This window comes from Podarcis cretensis, assembly GCF_951804945.1.
Source record: "Podarcis cretensis genome assembly, chromosome: 3".
NCBI lineage: Eukaryota > Metazoa > Chordata > Lepidosauria > Squamata > Lacertidae > Podarcis > Podarcis cretensis.
The window spans coordinates 22,073,059-22,095,816 of record NC_137172.1 but is presented as its reverse complement, the minus strand read 5'-3'; the positions used below and the strand labels follow the sequence as shown (position 1 = coordinate 22,095,816).

Here is a 22,758-nt window from a genome sequence, read left to right as displayed (position 1 = left end):
ATATATATTTACCCATATCCAAAATTAGTCAAAATTAGTGATATCCAAAATTAGTCATACTCATAGTAGACTCAATTATTTCAGTGGGTCTTCTCTGAGTATCACTTAATTGGATATTATCCCAGCTTCTACTTTTTGTTTATGTTTAGACCATGTACACATAATATCACTCATAGTAACATTTCCCTAACTTCATGCAAGATGCATCTCCACTCAGTTCATTACCAATTGCCCAGTATTTCTCTTAAAACAAGGTTTTCATTCTTGTATTGGAATACGTTGTATTAAATCTAATTAGTACATATGCAGGTAAACAAATTTGCACTTTAATATGACTGCAAATTATTCCCTCTCAGTTAACTAAGTGTCTACAATAGCATGCAAGCTAAGTCCCATAGTGAATATTAATGACTGTTAGAAATTGAGAGGGGAACGCAGAAGGTATCTGTTTGCTTTGGTTCTTGACGATAATGACATTTGCATGTTAGGGGTCTTCATTTAGTGGCGGAATACTGGCATGTCAAAGTTATGGAGAAATCTCTTTGTTAGTATTCACAAGATAGGTCCTTTTTCCTTCAGTTTTATTTAATTCTGTTGTTAGGTTGTTGTTTTTTAAGGGAAACAATGTGTGCTTACAGTATGCATACAATGGTAATGCAAGGATATCGAGAATCAGACTTCAAGAACACTGTGCCCTCTTTGGGGGACCTCAATACAGCGATATCTGTGTCAAATTCTTGGAGAATTCAAAGATGAAGGCAGTCCTAGGCACTTATCCCATCTTTTAAGAATGTGACACACAGATGCTTTAAAATGGGGGTAGGGGTGAAAGGGGAAGGGGATATTTTCCCTCTTATAATATTAAGCCAGGAAAATGTTGATTTTTTTTCTACCTAGAATCTACAGTTTTGCAGTGTGCCATATAGTTATGCATTATACTGTTGCTTTCTCTAGTACCTCTGTAAAAGATGTACATGAGGAAAACATTTTTAAGAATCAATAGAGTTGAATCAGGATATATTATAACCAACTGAACTTATTTAACCTGGCTGATATTTTGCTTCCACTTTTAGATTTTTAGAATCACAAATTAAGCACCAGACAGGTTTAACAGTATCTTGCAGGTCTATTATAAAGTTGTCTTGCAGTGTCAAAATCCTTTGTGTCATCCAATGATCTATTATGCGAATAGAACTTTTTTTAAAAAACAATTTTTTAGGAGTTTTGGATTTTGCAAAGCAAATCTGCCATGACAATCTAATTGTTTTCTGTTTCTCTATATGGTCAAAATATACTGCTTTGAAACAATCAATTATCAAATATACTTTAGATTAAATACTACCCATATCAACCCACTGAATTGCAGCTGAGGACAGAACATAAACAAAAATATTACTGACCTCACACTTACATGGAAATAACACAAAAAAATCAGTTGAATTTATTAAATGTTTTAGTATTAACTTGCAAAGCTGTTAAAATGCACAATAACTTTAAATGCCATTGTCAGGATGCTTGAATAAAGATTTGTACTCAACTAGAAACTTCCCTAAGCAAATACGTTTCAAAAATTATCAATTCTGTGATGGGGGGTTACAAAGTGCCTTGCTTTGTGCTCTGTTGTTGAGCTATTAAATTAAAATACCCTTCTTGTTTAAAATTAGAGTTTACCTTTGTCCTTTAAATTTCTTTAAAACTTATAAATTATATGCCACTTACTATATATATATATATATATATATATATATATAGTCAAAATGGTGTCAACCCAGGAAGAGAGAAAATCACAGTCAGAAGCCGGGAAATCACTAAGCAAGCCTGCTAATTATTCTTAATGGGCAAGATGAACACATTAAGAAACAAATGAATACATCAGCGAAATGTAATTGAAAATCGACCTGGCAATAGTGCTTTGCATCTGAGCATTCACTTTTATATTATCATCATTGTTATACTTATTATTGTTGCTATTATTAGCATTATTCATAGAGGATATCTAGGGGTCCTGCTTTTGTGTAGTTTTGAATTTGTTGGTGGTGGTGGGATTTGATTTACCTTTTTACTCCCCCCCCCCCAAAAAAAAAACCCTACTGAGTGTATTGTGTCCCATCAGTCTTTGATGGGTTTATTGTCAATTCATTTGTGAGAGTAATAATTTCATTTACTACAGGGATGTCAAAGCATGTGCTCTCTTAATACAAAATCAATATATATCAGGTATAAGGAACACAGAAGCCGGCTTTCATATTAACTATTCCAGTTTTTAAGCAATCTCTTTCCCTATTGTATAACATTTAGGGGTACTTTTAACAATAAAACTCCAGTGTGTTGTAGTGCACCATGCAAACATGAATGTATTCTTTTTAAAACTCTGCCACTGCTCATATAGCACCATATTATGGTATAAGAAGCTATAATGTATAGCTGCACTTCCTAAGCTGCACTGAAATTAAATTACACTTGTTAGTAATTGCATTGCATAGTAACACTACTGTTTTATTAATGTATTATTTTGTCTTAAAATTGTATTTCCTACTTTTTATAGTTTTATGGCTCTATTAGTAGTCAAATTGATTGCCAAAGGAAAAAAGAAAATGCGTTAAAGGTGAATTTGGTAATGTACCTGAACATCAAATTTGTATTTTCTAAATTTTAATGAAATAATGATCTGAAATTCATGCCTTGGTCCAGTCTACAGATTTCTTAGCCAGATCTCATTCTGAAAGTTATGTGGTATATTTAAACTATTTGCACTAATGTAAATACAGCTGAGAACTTACACATTCACTGATGGAGACTTTCAAGGAGGAGAAATGGTTCAGGAAGCTGCTTAAAAGTGATCTTTATTTTAGCTTTTTGTTTATCATTTACGTATGAATTGAAATATGGTATCTAGAAATGTGAGACAAGCTTAGAGTGTATTACAATATCCACAATGCAACCCACCCCCACAAAAACCAGTAATATTATAATATAGCTATATTGTGTATGGCTCTCCAAATAATCTTAGAAAATCTAGGTTTTAAAGAGAAGCTTGAGAACGGATACTGGAGAATAAAGATTTATGCACTATGTAAAATATGTTGTTTATGATCCTGCATCCAGCTATAAACATATCCTATGTAGAAGTTATTTTGAATTGAGTAACAAATGTTCGTGTATGTGTGTAGGATGTAGTTGGATGCAGGTCTGAACCCTTCATGATTACACAACTAAAACAAAATTATTGAAGGCAATTTTTTTTAAAAAAGTATACGATGTTTTATTAGCAGATTTGCTTAATTAACCAAATAATACATAATTCTTTATGATATTAGTCATGCCCTTTCTTTTCTCTATGATTCGGATCACGGTGTTACACAGAACACCATGGAAACATGTCAAAAAAATAATAATTCAAAACCCAGAGGGCTTTTTTTAATGTATTTTTCACAGCAACAACATTATCTCTACTGTTTTGTTACACACACACACACAAATGTCTGTTACGTTCATAAACTTCATTATTATGGCTTTCTGAGCCTCTGTTACTCTCAACGGTGATGCATTAGAGAAATGTGTTTTTCTTTGCAAACGCCGCTAATGTGATTTGCAAGCTGCTCCTGCGGCAACTATATCCATGCCAGTGCTACAAACACCACTATGCTGGGATTCCCCACAAGTCTATGTGTGTCATAATAGCATTGCTATTTGTATTTCGCACATAAATCGGTGAGAATGGGAATGGGGACAACTCACCTAGGACAACTCCCCTAACAATATTATTATAACCTCTATGTCAGAGCAAGCCTACCTGCTAAATATAAAGCAGCCTGTTGACCTCACATTATCACTGGTCAACGACATAGCAGGATTGAATTGCTACTCTTGCCTCATACAAAACGCTGCTGTAGCTACTTCAGGGTAAGCCATTTCGCATGTCCATGGTTTTTAAGGCAAGGCCGGTGTTGAAGGCAATTCAAAGCATGTATGTCTGGAAGGATGCTCTCCTGGTTTTGAGGCTAGGCAGTAATTCTAAACAGAAGTGGGTTTTCTTGAAAGTCATGGGACTGATTTCCAAGCAAATAAGATAAGGATGGAGGTACTGGCTTTCTTCAGGAGGAAGAGTGGAATAACAATTTTAATAAACAACAATAACAGGCAACTTTCAATAATTTATCAGTTCACTGGTTCCAATGAGAAAGTGTTGATAGTTTGCCAGGAATGGTGGTGAGAAAGAGGAGGCTAACAGACCAATGTATACCCTGGGGTGATTTGACTTTGGGGTGATTTCTTCAATAATCCAGAGTACATGTGTTTCAAGGCAAGTTCAGGGGTTATCAACCTGGTCCCTACCGCCCACTAGTGGGCATTTCAGGGTTCTAGGTGGGTGGTAGGGGGTTCTACGGCACAAGTTAAATCCTCCTTCCATCGAGCACTGGTGGGCGGTAAGGAAATTTTACCATCAAGAAAGATGCATTAGTGTGCAGTAGGTATAAAAAGGTTGACTACCCCTGGGCAAGTTTAACTGACATAAAGTGACTTTCATGTATATCTGTTTAAAAGTTAGGGTTCCTTCAGCTACCTCTCACATTTGATGGCTAATTATGACAAATTTTATCCATTTTACTTTCCATTGGGGAATCAAAGTATCCTTGGTGGGATGTGTAAACACTTCAGCAAGCTTGTGATGGGGGTGGGAGGTGCTGCATGCTCTGAGGGTGAGGGTGGGATACAAATAAATTATTATTATTATTATTATTATTATTATTATTATTATTATTATCTAAAGGTGCACTTAAGGGTGGGTGTCTGTGAGTGTTGTTCATCTCAATGGGGTGCACATTCTGATGTGTATTCCCAACCACAACTAGTCATTGTGTGTTAGCCCATTACTACCATGAACATCTGGAATGTGACGCCTTCCAGATGTTGTGGAACCACAACTCCCATCAACCTGGACCATTGGCCATGCTGGCTAGGACGGATGGAGTTGGAGTCCGACAACATCTGAAGGTCACCACATTGACCATCTGAGCATGATGCAAATGAGCTGCAGTGGTCCTCCCATTGATTAACCAAGATTAAGTGGCAGCTCTTGCGCATGTGTGCTCATAATATATAATAATGACTATGGTTGCAGAAATATTTGTCATTAAAAATGAGTAGATTTTGATCCATCAGTTTTATTTTATGGATGATTCTTAACCAGTGTTATAGATGTAAGCGATATAATCAGAAGAAACCAAAAGAAGTTCAGAGCCCAAGCAGTCTCAAGCTGGTAAGACACTTCTGATGTTTCTTTTACATTGTTTCTGTATGAACTTTTACCCATGCTAAATGAAAGTAGGATGAGGATGAAGCGCTGGCTCGTTTTCAGACTTGTGCTTGGCTCTCACTTGGAATCAATTTTGTCAGACAAAAATTATATACCAGTCTAGCATGTATTGACTGAACACTTAGCTTTTTATGTTAATCCAAACTGCTTTTTTTCAAAATTCTGAAACATATATTGCTTTGCATGAACAAGAAAAAGTAACTTGTGCTACACATCATCTACCTTTAGCTACATGCAAAAAGGTCATTTTTAGTACTGGCCACAGTGGTGTAGTGGTCAATTTTGATTCCAGGAGTCCATCATGACATCCCACATAAACATACCCCAAAGGAAAGTCCCCAGTTAGAGGCAGCTGTGTCGATCCATTATTACACATAGGTAAATCCAGAAGTATCACACCAACAAGCAGCAGTACACAGTGTAAAATCTGATTTATTAGACTTAGCATTACTGGATGCTGTGCATTGTCTTCTGGGATGAAGGTCCCTTGAACTCAGTGGTGCTTAATTCTGATGGCATATAGAGTCAGTTTGTAAGACACATAGAGCTTTAACAAAAGATCTTCAACCAGCTGAAATGCAAGCAAGCCTGCAAAGAAGGGTTGCCATTTTAATTGCTAACATTAAGTAGGGACCCCTTCAAGGAAAAGAGAAGAAGGGAGGGCCAGAGGTCACTGGTAGAACATCTTCTCTGCATGCAGAAGGTCCCACTTTCAATCCTTGACATCTCTGGCTGAGAGGGACTCACGTCTATAATCCTGGGGACCTGCTGCCAGTTTGTGAAGACGATACTGAACTAAATGAACTGATGGAACGATCTGACTCAGCTTCCTATGATCCTGTGGAGTATTCAGCACTACTTGGTTATTTCCCTCATTCTCTGACTTCCTCTATGCTAATCTGTCACAAAAACTTGAAAACCTCAATAATACCTCATTCGCTTTGCCTCAGCACCATCACTTCTGCTGTGAAAGATGGATTCCCCCTCTGCTACTACAATAAAATAAATACTACTACTACTACTACAACTGCAACTAATAATAATAATAAATACTTCATTGATGGCCATAATCAAACCACTATACTCAGCAGTATTCCTGCTGAAGGATGTGTGAAGAGCTTGAAGAAGCGTTCACTAAAATATGTATTTAGCAGACACTACTAAGTGATTCAGGGACGCGGGTGGCGCTGTGGGTTAAACCACAGAGCCTAGGACTTGCTGATCAGAAGGTCGGCGGTTCGAATCCCCACGACGGGGTGAGCTCCCGTTACTCAGTCCCTGCTCCTGTCAACCTAGCAGTTCGAAAGCACGTCAAAGTGCAAGTAGATAAATAGGTACCGCTCCGGAGGGAAAGTAAACAGCGTTTCCGTGCGCTGCTCTGGTTTGCCAGAAGCGGCTTAGTCACGCTGGCCACATGACCCGGAAGCTGTACACCAGCTCCCTCGGCCAATAAAGCGAGATGAGAGCCGCAACCCCAGAGTCGGCCACGACTGGACCTAATAGTCAGGGGTCCCTTTACCTTTACTAAGTGATTCAGCACAAACTAGACATGTTTATTTTTCCTCAGGGGCTGTTGCAGCTAAAGACAGAATTGTATTGCCCTTACACTGTAATTAATCTATGTTTAAGAAAGCAATTAATGTCTGAAGCTACCATATACTAAGTCAGACCATTGTCAGTCCAGGTCAGTATTAGCTATTCTTGCCAAGGTTAGCTCTTGGTACTTGAAGATCATTTTGAATGTAGGTGCTCATGATTGAATCTGGGTCCTTAGGAATGCAGCGTAATGTACTGTTACTGAACCATTTCTATCAAAAGATTCAGATGAAAGCATGTTTGAGGCCAGGAAATGTTTTCTTCCTCTGCTCTTAACTGTCTCTCTGTCTTGTTTGGAGGCCGGAACACAACTCAGTGGTGAACCACCTGCTTTGTATGACAAAATTTAGCTTCCAATCTACCTTCTCTGTCCCAGAGCAAGGCTGTTGAAGTCCAGCTGCAGCCTGCTCTGATGTTTGAGGTTAAGGGTCTAAATGGAATAGCCAAAACCAATGTTGTATAGGTCTGTTTTAGGCCCATTTTAATGGGCATTTACTTAATATTTCAGTTCCAACTTGGAGGCAAAACCATTGGGCAGCTTAAAGCAATTGTTCCTTTGTTATCATATGTACCAAACTTAATACAATCCCATATCATTTCAGGTTCCAAGCATCCAAAATAAGTGCTTTTCTTAAGACCTTAAACACCTCTGATTTCAGCTCACTGTGAACAGACCCCCGTTTTGTTTCATGCACACCCATATGCAGGTTTCAAATTGCCATGTAGTGTGTGCAAGACTTCATCTCTTGTCAAGATTTACAACCTGGTCTTTTAGATATCAATCAAAAGCACATTTTCAACAATGTCCTCATTTACATTTATCTAATGTTTAAGGTCATTTGTGATCATTTGAGTGTATTTCAGCATATGGAATCAGTGAATAATAGATTTCAGCTCCATGCTGTGAAGAAAGATTGTGTTTTTACAAGACATAATGTTGTTTACTGGGTGTTAATAATCACTAATTAATAAACATATCTAGATTTCTAAAATGTTGCATTTTCTGTGATGGAAATGTCAAGTGTTTAACTTGCTGAGTGCAATAGCATTTTCTTCCTTCTCTGCATAAAATAATTTAATTACAGAAAGACGTGCGATGTTGTACTGCAATATAGAGCATATTGGTCTTTCCCATTTTGGTACCTATAGATTCCCATTCAAATATTTCATATCAATAAAAACTATTTATAGCATACTCTGTGCTATGCTACCATAAAACAGTTTGAATTGTGCAAATATAAATTTTGACTAACATCCTTTTACCCATTTTACTATTTTATTTCTATATCGTTGTCTAATATCTCTCTCCACCTGAAACATATATACTTGCAGGCAATTTCTACTGAAATTAACAGGAGCTTTTCCCCAACCAAATGAGTTTAAGCATATTTTCAATTAGTGAGTGGTCTTACTCAAAGTTGTGTAAACAGATAATGGTTCCCTTGAAACCTAGGCCTTGGCTATATTTTAAAATCATTGCTGCACATATTTGTATCCCTAAAATAACATGTTCTCTGCTACAGAATTGAGCTCTATGACTAGATATATCTGTTTGGTAGCTAAGATTTATCCTCTCTGAGTGGAACCCCTGTCAGGTTTTAAGTTACATTGCTACAGTCAGGTGCCTGCGTCCTCCACAATTAAAAAATTGTTGGTGGTTCTGCCCTTCTCACACTTCAGTGTAGGTTGTACATGGTATATTGGAGAAACAGTATCAACAATAGCCTTTTGTTCCCCGAATACCAAGGTCCCTATTTAGGTTGCCGTACTATATTTTATAGTACTATATTTTATAGGGACACGGGTGGCGCTGTGGGTAAATCCTCAGTGCCTAGGGCTTGCCGATCGTATGGTCGGCGGTTCGAATCCCTGCGGCGGGGTGAGCTCCCGTCGTTCGGTCCCAGCTCCTGCCCACCTAGCAGTTCGAAAGCACCCCTAAGTGCAAGTAGATAAATAGCTACCGCTTTATAGCGGGAAGGTAAACGGAGTTTCCGTGTGCTGCGCTGGTGCTGGCTCGCCAGAGCAGCTTCGTCACGCTGGCCACGTGACCCAGAAGTGTCTCCGGACAGCGCTGGCCCTCGGCCTCTTAAGTGAGATGGGCGCACAACCCTAGAGTCGGACATGACTGGCCCGTACGGGCAGGGGTACCTTTACCTTTACTATATTTTATAGTGTATAGAATATAGTAATATACTACTATAGTACTATATTTTATATTTTATAGGGGATGTGGGTGACACTGTGGTCTAAACCACTGAGCCTCTTGGGCTTGCCAATCAAAAGGTCGGCAGTTCGAATCCCCGCGATGGGGTGAGCTCCCGTTGCTCGGTCCCTGCTTCTGCCAACCTAGCAGTTTGAAAGCACATCAATAAATAGATAAATAGGTACCGCTCCGGCAGGAAGGTAAATGGCGTTTCTGTGCGCTGCTCTGGTTTCGCCAGAAGTGGCTTAGTCATGCAGGCCACATGACCCAGAAAACTGTCTGCAGACAAACGCTGGCTCCCTCGGCCAGTAAAGCAAGATGAGCACCGCAACCCCAGAGTTGTTTGCGACTGGACTTAACGGTCAGGGGTCCCTTTACCTTTACTATATTTTATGTTGAATGCCTGCCAAGCACATAGGAGTGTAAGGCTCAAGGTGGGGGTGGAGTGCTTTCAAACAGTTATGGCCCATATGTCTCACACAAAATACAAAAGAGAGGCTGGCCAATTATGCTTCTTTAAACATTTTATTAACCCGTTACATCACACGTTATGCCTTCCCCCTACATCCTCTATTTACCTTAACTGTTGGGAGGATTCTTTCCCCACCCACCTTTCTATGAGAGAGCCCAGGATACTAACCACCCTTTATTCAGGGTAGGATCACCTGCAGTCGAATCTCAGTTGGGTGACTTCTCTAGCCTTATTATCTGAGTGCTGAGAGGAGCAGTCCTTCACTTCCTGGGCCTCCTCTCAGCTTGTGCCCAGAGGCGGCTCCTTCTTCTTCCGCTGACCACGCTATCTTTCTCAATTACATCTGGAAGATATTAGAAGGATTGCCCTTCAAGCATGAACTTTACTGTCCTTGTCTTCTCTTGCCCTCTCTGGGATCTGGTTTCCCCCACTCTTTCTGGAACCGATCTCCCCCTCTCTCCTGTGGGTGGTTCTGATCTCCTGCTCTGCCCAGGATGGAAGGCAGAAGCAGGATTTGCACCCACAGGGTCCCAAGCCGCCAAGCAAGGCATCCTCCTGCCATTTCCAAGAGGCTTCCCTGGCACCTACTGTGGGTTCTTCTCAAATCTCCCATAAGGGAAACCCAGCCTGCAGGTGCTGCTCCAACCATCTCCTTCTCCTCTTGGCTCCATCAGAGATGGATGGTCTGACTAAGACTGAACAGGTTGCTGTTGTTGTTGCTGCTGCTGCTGTGTCTACTGGCAAGATGCCTGCCTTCCTCTACACACTCCCTCCATGGAGCCTTCTTTTTTACTTATCAATTTCATAAAATTTATACAATGCTTGATTGTGTTCTTTAAAAAAATACAAAAACCTTCAAAGCCGGTTTACAAAAAATAAAACAGAGAAATCAGGAAAAATTCGCAACCATACTTTAAAATACTAAAACAGACTAAAATTATCTCAACTTTCTAAGCATCTGGGTAGGTTCGTCTAAACAAGAATGAATTTAGCAGGCACCAAAAAGAGAACAGTACACACAAAGACAAAGTCCAGATGAAGTCTGACTAGTGCAGAGTAAAGTTGAACTCTCATTTCCCATGTTTGGGAAACTATGGTACTATTAATGCTGCCTAAAAATTGCTTTAGCCCTTTTTTGCCACTGCATCACACTGCTAACTTGTGTTCAGCTTGTGAATGACTACAAACCCAATATACTTTTCATATATAGCCAGGTTTCCCTCATTCTATACCTGTGCAAAATGATTATGGTTAACTAAACCATTTTTTTTATTTGTCAATGATGCATTTTATTTTGTTAGCTTTGGCCCACTTTTATCAATGTTTTTTTGAATTTTATTGCCATATTATGAGATGCTAGCTACTCTAACATTTACGTCACCTGCAAATCCTGTCATTGATTAAAATTTTGGAAAGTATTCATGGGTTCCATGTGCCTGTCACAGGAATTATGTAGAATTCTAGTGTGCCTTTTCATTTCATTATCTGTAGGTTGCCTACTTTATATTCACAATTTCAAAGCACCTATGATGGAATTAGTCAAGGTATTTAACCTTAGTGACCATACATGAAAGCGTAGAAAAGTTGTGTTTCCAATTTCACAGCCAGTTTTGTCTCACCTTCTCCCAAAGGCCTTTATGATGATCTTTCCAAAGGCCAGGCTAAGTTTCACAACTCTGCTGGAGATTTGTCATCACTGTGGGCTTTCCAGTAGCAAAGTGACCCATGATGACTTGAATATTGCCCATGAGAATTGGCAGCCAAGGCACAATAATCGGAACATCAGTTTGTTCCTGTATGGTCACTGTATTGTCAATATTCAAGGCGTCATGGGTCACTTTGCTACTGGAATGCTATTCTGTCCCTCAAAAGGATGCCAGGGTTCTGTGAACAGCTTTTCCTGGTGCACGGTGATATAAAGTTGTGCATCTTTGTATTCTCCTCAATAACGCTGGAGAGCTCTTGCTAGCCACCATAGACAGTCCTGAGCTAGACGGACCAATGTTCTGAGTTGGTGTAAACCCATATTCCAATATCGTCTTTACTCTTCCAGGTTGTTAAGTGGCAATCTTTCCCACCACCTGCTGCTTCATCCCTTTAATCTGAAGTTGCCAGGGATTGAACCTGGGGAACTTTGGCATGTGAAACATGTGCTCCGCCCCCGCTCTGCAGTCATTCTCCTTGCAAACATAAAGCAAACAGAGAGAATGGTCTTAGCCTAGCCATCTACTTTATTTCATGGTCCCTCCCTGTCTCCAGCAATTGTGCAACCCAATAAGGACTGTATGTGGTACTGTTTATGCACATTTGAATGTGTTTTATGTGTGCTGTGTTAAACAGATAGGGCCTTTATTCTGCCTGAAGAATGTCATCTCCCCCAAGTTGCCATCATATCTACCTGATGCTGAAGAGCTTGTTTTTTCCCCTCAGTGAAAACTACCAATATATATGGAGAGAACATTGTTCTGCCAGAAGGTGGCAGAAGTAAAATAGGCACATGCTAGCCTTATCACCTGGTACAAGAGTTCAGGGTGTGGAAGGCTACAGATAAAATCAAATATTAATTCTCAAGGTACTTCTTCTCAAAGCATTAGCTTCGCACTGTCATCAGTAAGAGTCTTTCTGGCTTGATCTAGTCATTTTAATCTGGTATATAATTGAAGAGCTATTTCAAATGAACCCTCAAGTACAATACCACTTCATTAAGTACATCTAAACTGTTCCTTGGTTTGAATCTGGTGCCTCAACCAAGAAAACAGGCTAAGAATGTCAACATTCTTCCCTCTCTGACCCCCTCTGGGTTCTGATTCCACTTTCTCATATCCTGAGTATCCTTGTCCTTTTAAGCTGAGCAAGGATGTAAGAGAAGAACAGGTGATAGAAGGGAACAGAGAGAGATTTATTTAAAAACAATAAAAACCCTCAGTACCTTTTGAGCCACAGTACTTTATCAATATACTGGTAGTTTAAGATGTGTGTCTGTGCGCTGAATGTCTAGAAAACAGTGGATCAGAATAATAACTTCAAGTATTTGATTCAGATACTTTAGATTTAGTTTTTGTGGTGTGACATATTATTTCAGTTCTTCTCAAAAATAGAAATCTCAGTGAAAAGTTTAGATATTTCAGTGTGCTACCAAGCCAGATTCAAGGTGCTCTTGATAACATATAAGAACATGCGGTCTGACTATATGAAGAAATTACTGTTCCCATATAGAATTGCCCCTTTGATAAGATCAGAGGTCTTACAGGGAGCAGGAGCAGAAAGGAGAAGGAAGTTCTGTTGCAGAAGCAGAGGTCTGTTGTGCCAGCAGAACAGCAGTGCTGGATACAACCCTCTATCTTTATTGTGTGGATCCCAATACTTAATTTACAGGGTAAAATACTTGCAACTTGGGGGGAATTTCTGGAAATCTTAGAAACTGTCATGGGTATCACAAAATACCCAATTCACAGAAGAAAAACTGTCAAAACTGACCTGCAAAAAAACCAACATAGGCAAAGCACTGTGCCTCCCCCCCCCCAAAAAAAAATAATAATAAGAGAAATTAAAAAGGCAGGAGCCTCACCCCAAACAGGCAACCCTCCAACCAAGCAATAAAAACCACAAATGTAGATACACACAAACATAAACTGGGTAGTGGGGGACATAAACTTGGATTGGGTGCTGTTTACAGATTTGTTAAAATTTAAGTGGCATATAAATTGTCCAAGTTTATTTTATTTTTCAACTGTGATGTCCAGAGACTATTCTCCTGGTGGTGGTGCTATTAGCTGAGGCACACTATGTAGTAAATCTGGGGGGTGTATTTTCTATGGTGGCATCGGATGAATGGAACTCCATGCCCTCAAAAATAAGGCAGGCCCAGCTGTGATCAACTTTTGATGCCTGCTTTTAAAAGACCTAGCTGTTTATTGAGGTGTTTGCTAGGTAATAATTCTCAGCTTGGGATAATTTCCAGCTTTGTTGACTATAGTGGATGGAATCTTAGAATCCTAGAATTGTACAGTTGAAAGGCACTGCAAAGGTCATCTAGTCCAACCCCCGGCAATGCAGGAATCTTAGCTAAAGCATCCATGATAGATGGCTATCCAACCTCTGCTTAAAAACCTCCAAGGAAGGAGCGTCCGCAACCTCTTAAGGGACAGCTCTTACCGTCAAAAAGTTCTTCTAGATATTTAGTGGGAATCTCCTTTCCTGTAACTTGAATCCATTGATTTGGGTACTACCCTCCAGAGCAGGAGAAACCAAGCTTGCTCCATCTTTCATGTAACAGCCCTTGAGATATTTGAAGATGGTTCTCATATCTCCTCTCAGTCTCCTCTTTTCTAAGCTAAACATACCCAACTCCCTCAGCTGTTCCTCATAAGGCTTGGTTTCCAGACCTTTGATTATCTTGGTCACTGTCCTCTACTCATGTTCTAGTTTGTCAATATCCAGAACTGGACATAGAACTCCAGGTGTGGTCTGACCAAGGCAGGATAGAGCAGTACTATTATTTCCCTTGATCTGGATACTACTGTTGATGCAGCCTAGAATAGCATTAGCTTTTATTTTGCTGCTGCTTCATCACACGGTGGACTCGTGTTAAGCTTGTAGTCTACTAAGACCCCTAGATCCTTCTCACATGTGCTACTGGGAAGCCAGGTGTCCCCCATTTATGCAGCTATTCTACGTAAGTATAGAACCTTACATTTGTCCCTGTTGAAATTCATGTTGGTAGTTTAGGCCCAGTTCTCTAAACTAAGGTCATCTTGAATCCCAATTCTATCTTCTGCGGCATTAGCCACCCCTCTCAATTTGGTGTCATCTGCAAATTTGATGAGCATCCCCTCAATTCCTTCGTCCAAGACGTTGAACAACTACAGGCCCATGACAGATCCCTGTTGCACTCCATCTGTCACTTTTTTCCAGGATAACAAGGAACCATCAATGAGCACTCTTTGGGTTCAGTCAGTCAACCAGCTACAACGCCACCTAACAATTACAGTGGCTTAATGTTTTAATGTGTTTTGATCCTGCTGCATTTTGTCTGAATTTTGTAAACCGCTTTGGTGTCACTGAAATGATGAGTGGTGTTCAAATTCTTTAAAATTAAACAATATGCTGCAATTTGATTTGCCAAAAACATGTGTAAGCACTCTGGAGAAAGCTGATAATGTTGGAGAGTAACAGGGCACACCCACAGAGGCGCCCCTTGGATTCTGCCGCCTGATTCAGCTGCCTCTGTCTGCCTCATGGATGGGTCGGCCCTGTTCTCAGTTCACGTGGCTGAACCGAACAGGTTTCGGATCCAGCCTAAGTTCCCTCCCCTTGAATGCCCCCTTTTTTGGAGCCTACACTGGCCTACGATCTACTGGGCTGGGCTCACCCAGCAAGGTCCCAGCTAAGCCAAGCATGGGAAGTTACACCAACCGTTCTGGGAACAGGAGACCCTCCTATAGGTTTGATTCCTCACTGAGCGATCTTGAGTGTCAATATATTGACATTAGGCAGGTGCCATTAGTGTATTCTTTAAGATATCTGACGAAAATGTTTCTGTTTCAGAGGGCCTATTCAGACACACAATTCTGTTTCATCGTTTTTAGCAGTTTTAAAATGTTCAGAATATATTTTCCCTTTTAATTTTCACTGTATTTTCATTACCAATACGTTTTGCTGCCCTGGACCCCTTTGAGAGCAAGGGTGGGGTATAAATTTGATTAAACAAATAAATATATTTGTTTGTTTGTTTGCAGCAGCAAATAACCAGGAGTTTAATAATAACAATAACAATAATAAACACAAGTCCTGTCACATTAAAAAATGGTTCTTAAAGTCCTTGTTTGTCTCCATTGGATTTCTTTCAGTGGAATGAAGGACTAGTGATGGTCTTTGAAGCTCAACTGCCAACTGCCATTGCTGTTTCAGGATTCTTAAAAAAGAAAAAAAAATCATCAAATGAGAGCTAACAACCCCACCAACTTACCTTTACCTAATTTTCACTGTTGTAACCTAAGTTTCCACGGAAACAGGGTTGAAAAAGCCGCCAGTAGCCAGCAGGCAGCCGGCAGCTGAGAGTGAGAACTCTCCTTTGTCACTTTCCACTAGTGGATACATGCTGAGCACTGAAAGTGCCAGTTTGCAAAGCCACCTAGATTTCTAAAATTTGCACCCCATTTAGAGTTTAAATGGGAGTGAAAGTGTGTGTGTATGTGTGTGTGTGTTTGGGCTGGGGGTGGGGGAAGAGGTGATTAAATTAACCTACTGTTTTTCACCCTGCGATTGGCACAATACATTCCAGAAAAGGTGAATTGCGGAATTGACTTTTGCTTTATTAGATATCTTTCTTTCTTTTTATTATTATTATTATTTACATTCCACACCTTTACAGAATTACTTGTATATGTGTGTGTGTGTGTGTGTGTGTGTGTGTGTGCAATGTGTGTGTGCATGCAATATGTATGGTTCTGCTGTTTTCAAGGGCTATACATGATACCCTTTTTGTCTTCCATGTCTATTGCACACGCTGCCAAATGATAAGACCCATTCCACCACCAGGAGGATATTATAAGTAAATCATAGACATAAATCACCCTGTGTGACTTTGGGAGATTCCTTTAACCAGGAGCAGCTTGTTGCCAATGGAAAACGAACGTTCACAGAACAGTGACAAACTGACAAACCCATCCCTGCCTTCTGTTTATGCATCTCTATGTCTGCAAGTAGAAAATAAGTTATCTACTTTGATAACGAGGCAAACAGTTGTATAAGAAGAAGAAAATTATGCTGCAATCACAAGCATAATTAATGCAGAGAAACTCCCACTTGAACGTATTTGGGCTTACTTCTGAATAGGCATTTTGGATCGCACTGTTAGAAAGACAGCACTTTCTTCAATATTACACACACACACACACACACACACAAACAACAACAACAACAACAACAACAACAACAACAACAACAACAGCAGCAGCAGCAGCAGCAACAACAACAACAACTTCTGGTTATAAAGCTTCTTTATTTGGAAACCAAATACTAAAAATGTTTTATTTGCTAATACAGTATTACAGATCTTAGAATTAAATAACACAATAGAGCAGCTAATAGCACAGATCTTGGAATTAAATAATATCATAGAGCAAAAGTTGTCTGTAATTGCGTATTGTAAAGATTGTCAGTAGCAAAATAGTTGGCACAGAAGTGAAGCCTGAGCATTCTTTCACCCTTTCCCTCCTCCCCACAAGCACAAGGATATAGTTGCTTCATGTGTGAGAAACTGAAATGACTTGCCTGTCGGATGCAACAGAGAGCAGAGCACGCAATGCCTTTTCAGTTTGCAAAAGTGTGTTTCCATTCAATAAGCCACCCTTGATTCCCCTATATTCCTTTTCAATTAATCTACAGGAGTAAAGGGCCGAAACCTATAAGCCTATTTTACGTTTTAGTTCTCAGTTTATAATGCAGAACCTTTGAAGCTGCCTTTGGCTATATAAAGATGTAACTCTCTTGCTTCAAGATGTAAACCATAAAGGAGATGCCTAGTGTAGTCTTTTTAGCTGCACTTTTTATAATTTATCTGCATGTACTTTTAACAGAACGACTATTCACGTCCTTTGCCAAAAAGTGTAAATGCTTTTCTTTTTAAAGGGGAGGAAATGCAAAAAGATGAAAACATGTAAGTCTAATTTTAAAAATCTTCTTTCTCTCTCTAGCATTTTACGATGGGATAATGAGACAGATGTCTCTCAACTGGAAGGACATTTTGACATTGTTATGTGTGCTGACTGGTAAGTACATAAAAAATCATAAAACTCATGTTAGGTGGGGGGAAGCTTTGCTGGAGTAATTGTGCTGTGCTGCTTGCTGATGGCTAAGCAAAGTCAACAAATGAAGCACAAAGCCACCTTAACCTCAACAAATTAATATTCATCTCCATGTGACAGTTATAAGGTAGTCTTCTATCACACAGTAACTTCTACCACATTATTTCCCAAAGATTGATTTTGAGAAGCATTTCCATTTTCTGGAATTGCCTCTGTTTCATGCTTGACGTATCAGTAAATGGACGACTTAGGCAAATTGCAAATAATTATGGCTCAGTGAGGAACAGTCTGGAGAAAAGGGAGTTTATCAACACAAACAGCTCAATTAGCTTACTTCTTAGGAAAGATCTGACTATTGATATAAGAGGATATATAGTCTGTGCTCCCCAGTAAATCTTTGGGGGATATTTCCCTTCGTTTCTCAAATCTGCCAAACAAAAGTAATAACATGCATCATCTAAGTGACATTGAGATGTTTGAATTAATAGTACATTAATTGCAATAAAAAGAAATCTGAGAAAAATACACACATCTTTGATTGACTGACAAGTTACAGAATAATGTTTTACTGTATATATTCAAGCATCTAGGTAGATTTAGCTGAATATAAATTACATTTTAAAAATTCTGCTGACGCACCCAGTTATATAAACTGCACAATGGTTCCCATAAGGTTATAAAGTGTATTTTAAAGATATATATTTTACATAAATATAACTTCATGTATACAGCTTTTCTTAGCTGTATGTTATCATAGGAGGGCATGATTTAGATCTGTAGCAATCAGTGAGAGTTCATCTATTGACTTCAGTAGGGTGCACAAAGTATGCAAAATAAAACATATGTACATAATCATTATGCAGACCTTTATAAAAAAAATAATTATTATTCCACAAGATAGTTCAGTCTAAGTGACGTCTGAATCGAAATGATTAAACTAAAGGTTACCTTCCCATTGTGTTCTAATATGTGGAACTAACTCATAAGCTAGACACATGCTTTTAAATATTTGGCAATACTTCTCTGAATGAAATATTTATGTTTCTTTCTAATGCTTCCTAAGTATTTCTTTGTCCTTTCTTTTCTTCTTTTATGACTTCCCAGTGAATGAAATAAGGTTTCTTTTCTCGTCGCGTTGCATTTCAGAAAAGTTCTTTGTTCCCAAAAAGGACAGACATGGGTTTCTAACTAATCACTGGTAATGTGCCTCAGAGATGCATCATCTGATTAAAATAAGGAGCTAAACAACACCATATGATTTCAGCAAGTAATTTAGTAAATGCCTTCCTCACCAAATATTAGAATGGATACTCTAGGTTTCATTGCACAGATGAAGTTAATGCTGGACAGGATTAGATCAGATTAAGTATGAAAGTCAGATCAGAGTGCTGGCGGACATGAGCAGGAGGGCAGCAGTCTTCTCGGAGGCTTAGACAAGGCTCGCATATGGATGTTCTCCAGATTATGTGGGTGAAGCAAGGTCTTGCCAAGAGATTTAGAGTTAAATTTGTTCTTCACACAAATATCAAAACAACCTGGCCATGCCATCTCTTATATTCCTAATTCTCACACCGTGTTATCCTATTTGTACTATGGAGAATAGCAGAGCGAGCAAGATTTAACTCTTACTACTCTCCCCCAGTTTATTCCTCTCATCCTGTGGGTAAATTGCTGGCCATACGGGTAGATTTATTGTTGTCTCATTAGAAAACAAAGGATTGCGCTTAATAGATTAAATACACATTCACTCGCCAGATATGGAAAACACGTATCGCATTGGCTCTGTTTACACTGAACCATATATAAATTTACACTGAACCATATATAAGTAGAAAGCAAATTTATAAAACATTTTCACTAACAGCCAAATGAATGTGAGATGTGGAACACAGATTTCTTAAAAAACACTGGTTATTTTGTTGGCCCGAGGTAAAATACAAGTGTACCTCCATGTTTCTGTAATAAGCATAAAATAACACTTTTTCCTTTCCATTTTTCTTTATCTTCATTTACAGTGTGATGAACTATCTGGGCTGCTGAGTCGTGTTAATATTTAGCCTGCATCATTTCCATGCTCACTTTCTTTCCAAATAAAGAATTACTTGAATGATATTTTCACCCTAAATATTCATAATATTATAAGATGTTCAGTAAGTGGGATAAAAACAAAATAAATACAATGAGTTAGCAACATGGGTGTAATAATATTACCCAGATCATTGTCAGTCATTAAGATCTGTAATTAGAACAAAGCAGAAACCTGTGTTCAAATGTTAAGTAGAATGACAAATTCACGAAGCACTATTTCTAGTACAGGTGGCAGTGTATGATTCTCTGAATAACTAAACATTGGCACTACTTGGTTCCATTTACAAGAAAACAAGCTCCATTCATAAACATGTTTCAAACTCATACTGAGTTTCAGCTAAAAATATACATGATTATGAAGAGTAGTGCTATGTTTAAACTCTTAAATCATCCATATATTTTCATTCAGTCATTTGAACACATTGTATTCAAGGATTGAGAATATATGAATAGTGTATTATTACATATCCTTTAGGTTATAAAAGAAATCAGAGGCAAGCTCAATAGTGGTTAGCTGCTGGAATTGTGTGTGTGTGTGTGTGTGTGTGTGTGGACACAATTAAAAATAATTGTGAAGCAGTGCTTGTACAGAAATTTAAGGGAAATATTAAAGTCAGCATTAAAGTCAATGTTGGGTTATGGTTTATTTCTATACCGATTTTTTGGCCCCAAGGCCCTGAACAGCATACTATAACAGAATCAAAATAACAGAAAACAGAAAAATCAGAAGATACCCACCAGTCATCTTGGATAAGCTAGATCACTAGTGTGCACGTATTGTGCGCTTCTTTTACACTGGATGTGTCAGTGAAAACACAGAGTGAAAGGAATACTAACTTTCAGGGCAAGTTCACATGTCCAGTTACAGAGAGAGCAAACAACAAGGAGGCATCCGGTTCCTCCAAAAGTTAGATAAAGGATGGTAATGAGAAGTAAATGAGCCATGTTAACACAATTCATTTATCATATGGTAGCCACAAGCATCAAATGGCAAACCTAACATGTTACCCTTATGCCAGGGTCCCGTGTTGCTGGAGTCCATTTCCCAGCAAGCGTGGCCAATGACCAAGGATAATGATGCCCACCATATATAGAACCAAGAGACTGATTTATAAAACCTCTGCTCACAAATGGAACACAGGGTGGAACAGGGTGGAAATGGTGAAATGGCCGCTGAGTGATACTGATGTCTTTGTAACTTATAAAGTAGCACTATATGCGTTGTCAGCTAAGAAGATCAGGAGAAAAGAACTAGATAAAATAGAATCATAGAATCATAGAGTTGGAAGAGACCACAAGGGCCATCGAGTCCAACCCCCTGCCAAGCAGGAAACACCATCAGAGCACTCCTGACATATGGTTGTCAAGCCTCTGCTTAAAGACCTCCAAAGAAGGAGACTCCACCACACTCCTTGACAGCAAATTCCACTGTCGAACAGCTCTTACTGTCAGGAAGTTCTTCCTAATGTTTAGGTGGAATCTTCTTTCTTGTAGTTTGGAACCATTGCTCCATGTCCGCTTCTCTGTCAATTGCAAAGGTGATTCGGACATTTAAGCTGGCACATCCTACCTGAGAAGCCATTGCTATTCTATCGTATGCAACAAATAATTTTTAGGAGACGTGATTGTGGTTTCTTATATCTGCAGTGCCTGGTGTTTTTATGGTTATTGTTGCTTTTCTTTTTGTTCCCTTCATGAATGATGCCATGGCCTTTGGCTAGTGCGATAAAGTTTATGATGATGATGATGATGATGATGATGATGATGATGACCAAGGATAATGGGAGCTGTAGTTCAGCAACACCTGGAGGGCCAAAGGTCACCCAGTCCTGACTTCAGTCTCAGGCAGTGCAGGTGGGGCTCTCCCAGCTTCCCAGCACAGTGGGTTTCTATCACTTGCCAAGAGAGGTGGGGCTTGGGGGAACTTGGTGTGGTGCAGTACGTGGTGATGGAGCCATTCCTCACCAGCCACTACTGCTTGAATTACACTAGCATCTCTGGTTACTGTTGGCCACAGAGGCTCACCAGATGCTGTGTGTAGGCAAGCAGAGTTGTCATGTTGTTGTTGTTGTTTAGTCGTTTAGTTGTGTCCGACTCTTCATGACCCCATGGACCAGAGCACACCAGGCACTCCTGTCTTCCACTGCCTCCCACAGTTTGGTCAGACTCATGTTTGTAGCTTCGAGAACACTGTCCAACCATCTTGTCCTCTGTCGTCCCCTTCTCCTTCTGCCCTCCATCTTTCCCAGCATCAGGGTCTTTTCCAGGGAGACTTCTCTTCTCATGAGGTGGCCAAAGTATTGGAGCCTCAGCTTCACGATCTGTCCTTCCAGTGAGCACTCAGGGCTGATTTCCTTCAGAATGGAGAGGTTTGATCTTCTTGCAGTCCACGGGACTCTCAAGAGTCTAGTGGCCCTTTTTGCATCAGAACTATACCATGCAGTTCTGCCACTGTCAGGAACTAGCATTTTTTAAATCCCATGCACCTGCCCCATAGGAGCTGGCACTCACCATCATTATTGGGTTTTTTTTGTGTTTTTTTTGCTTATTATTAAAATTTTTCATGCTTATATACAGTTATCTGTGGCACTGCATTAAAAACACTGCTTCCATATAGCACCCAAGATGCTGACATCTAAGAATGGGGTTGCATCTGCCTCCATTGTTGTACCACATGCGACTGGGGAGTTTAGGTTTCTTAGGATGGAATATAATAGTGCTGAACGACAACAGCTTTGAAAGCTGCGCTTCAAAGTTATTAGAAAATTAAAGACAATGACATCTTGCTTTAAAAAGAAAAAAAAATCACCTGGGTGGCAAGGATAAATTTGTAGTGGGGGGAATCAACGTCCTTTTATTGAAGAAAGTATCTTTGTCGCTTTGTGTGGATGGCAGGTATATTTATTTCAGGCACCAGTCCATCCATTTCCAGACAGGGGCAGCTACAGAATTTGCACACATAAATTCCATTTCTGAATTCCTTTCAAAGTTCTCCCTGAAATTGGCACCAACTGCATATTGTCTATATATTGATAAGACTGCGCTAAGAATGTAGGCGGCAGCTTGTTGCATTTGGGAGTAATAACATTGTTTATTTAGATCTAGTTTCCCCCCGCTCGTTTTCAGTTTTTATGAAAAACTGATGGTCTGGAAGTAAGCGCTCTCCCCCAACCCACAATAAATGTGTTTCAGTGCATGACAGCTTTGCTGTTTACTGAAGCTGTGCAAAACTGTAAATGACAATGAAGAGTGAACAACTGGAAATCATGTCTGA

At 39.5% G+C, this 22,758-nt stretch overlaps 1 protein-coding gene and 1 long non-coding RNA gene across 3 annotated transcripts in view; one reads left to right on the top strand and one right to left on the bottom strand.

The window, feature by feature from the left end:
* The window catches only part of LOC307212037, a 232,329-nt gene that overhangs the window by 167,902 nt on the left and 41,669 nt on the right, over positions 1-22,758 (bottom strand). The gene's annotated exons all lie outside the window — the stretch shown is intronic.
* The window catches only part of CAMKMT (calmodulin-lysine N-methyltransferase), a 254,117-nt gene that overhangs the window by 205,830 nt on the left and 25,529 nt on the right, over positions 1-22,758 (top strand). For both annotated transcript variants that reach the window (XM_079968972.1, XM_079968973.1), the window contains exons 7-8: positions 5,200-5,260; positions 17,286-17,360. In XM_079968972.1, the coding sequence (XP_079825098.1) occupies positions 5,200-5,260; positions 17,286-17,360 (136 nt within the window). The remainder of the gene's footprint in view (positions 1-5,199; positions 5,261-17,285; positions 17,361-22,758) is intronic.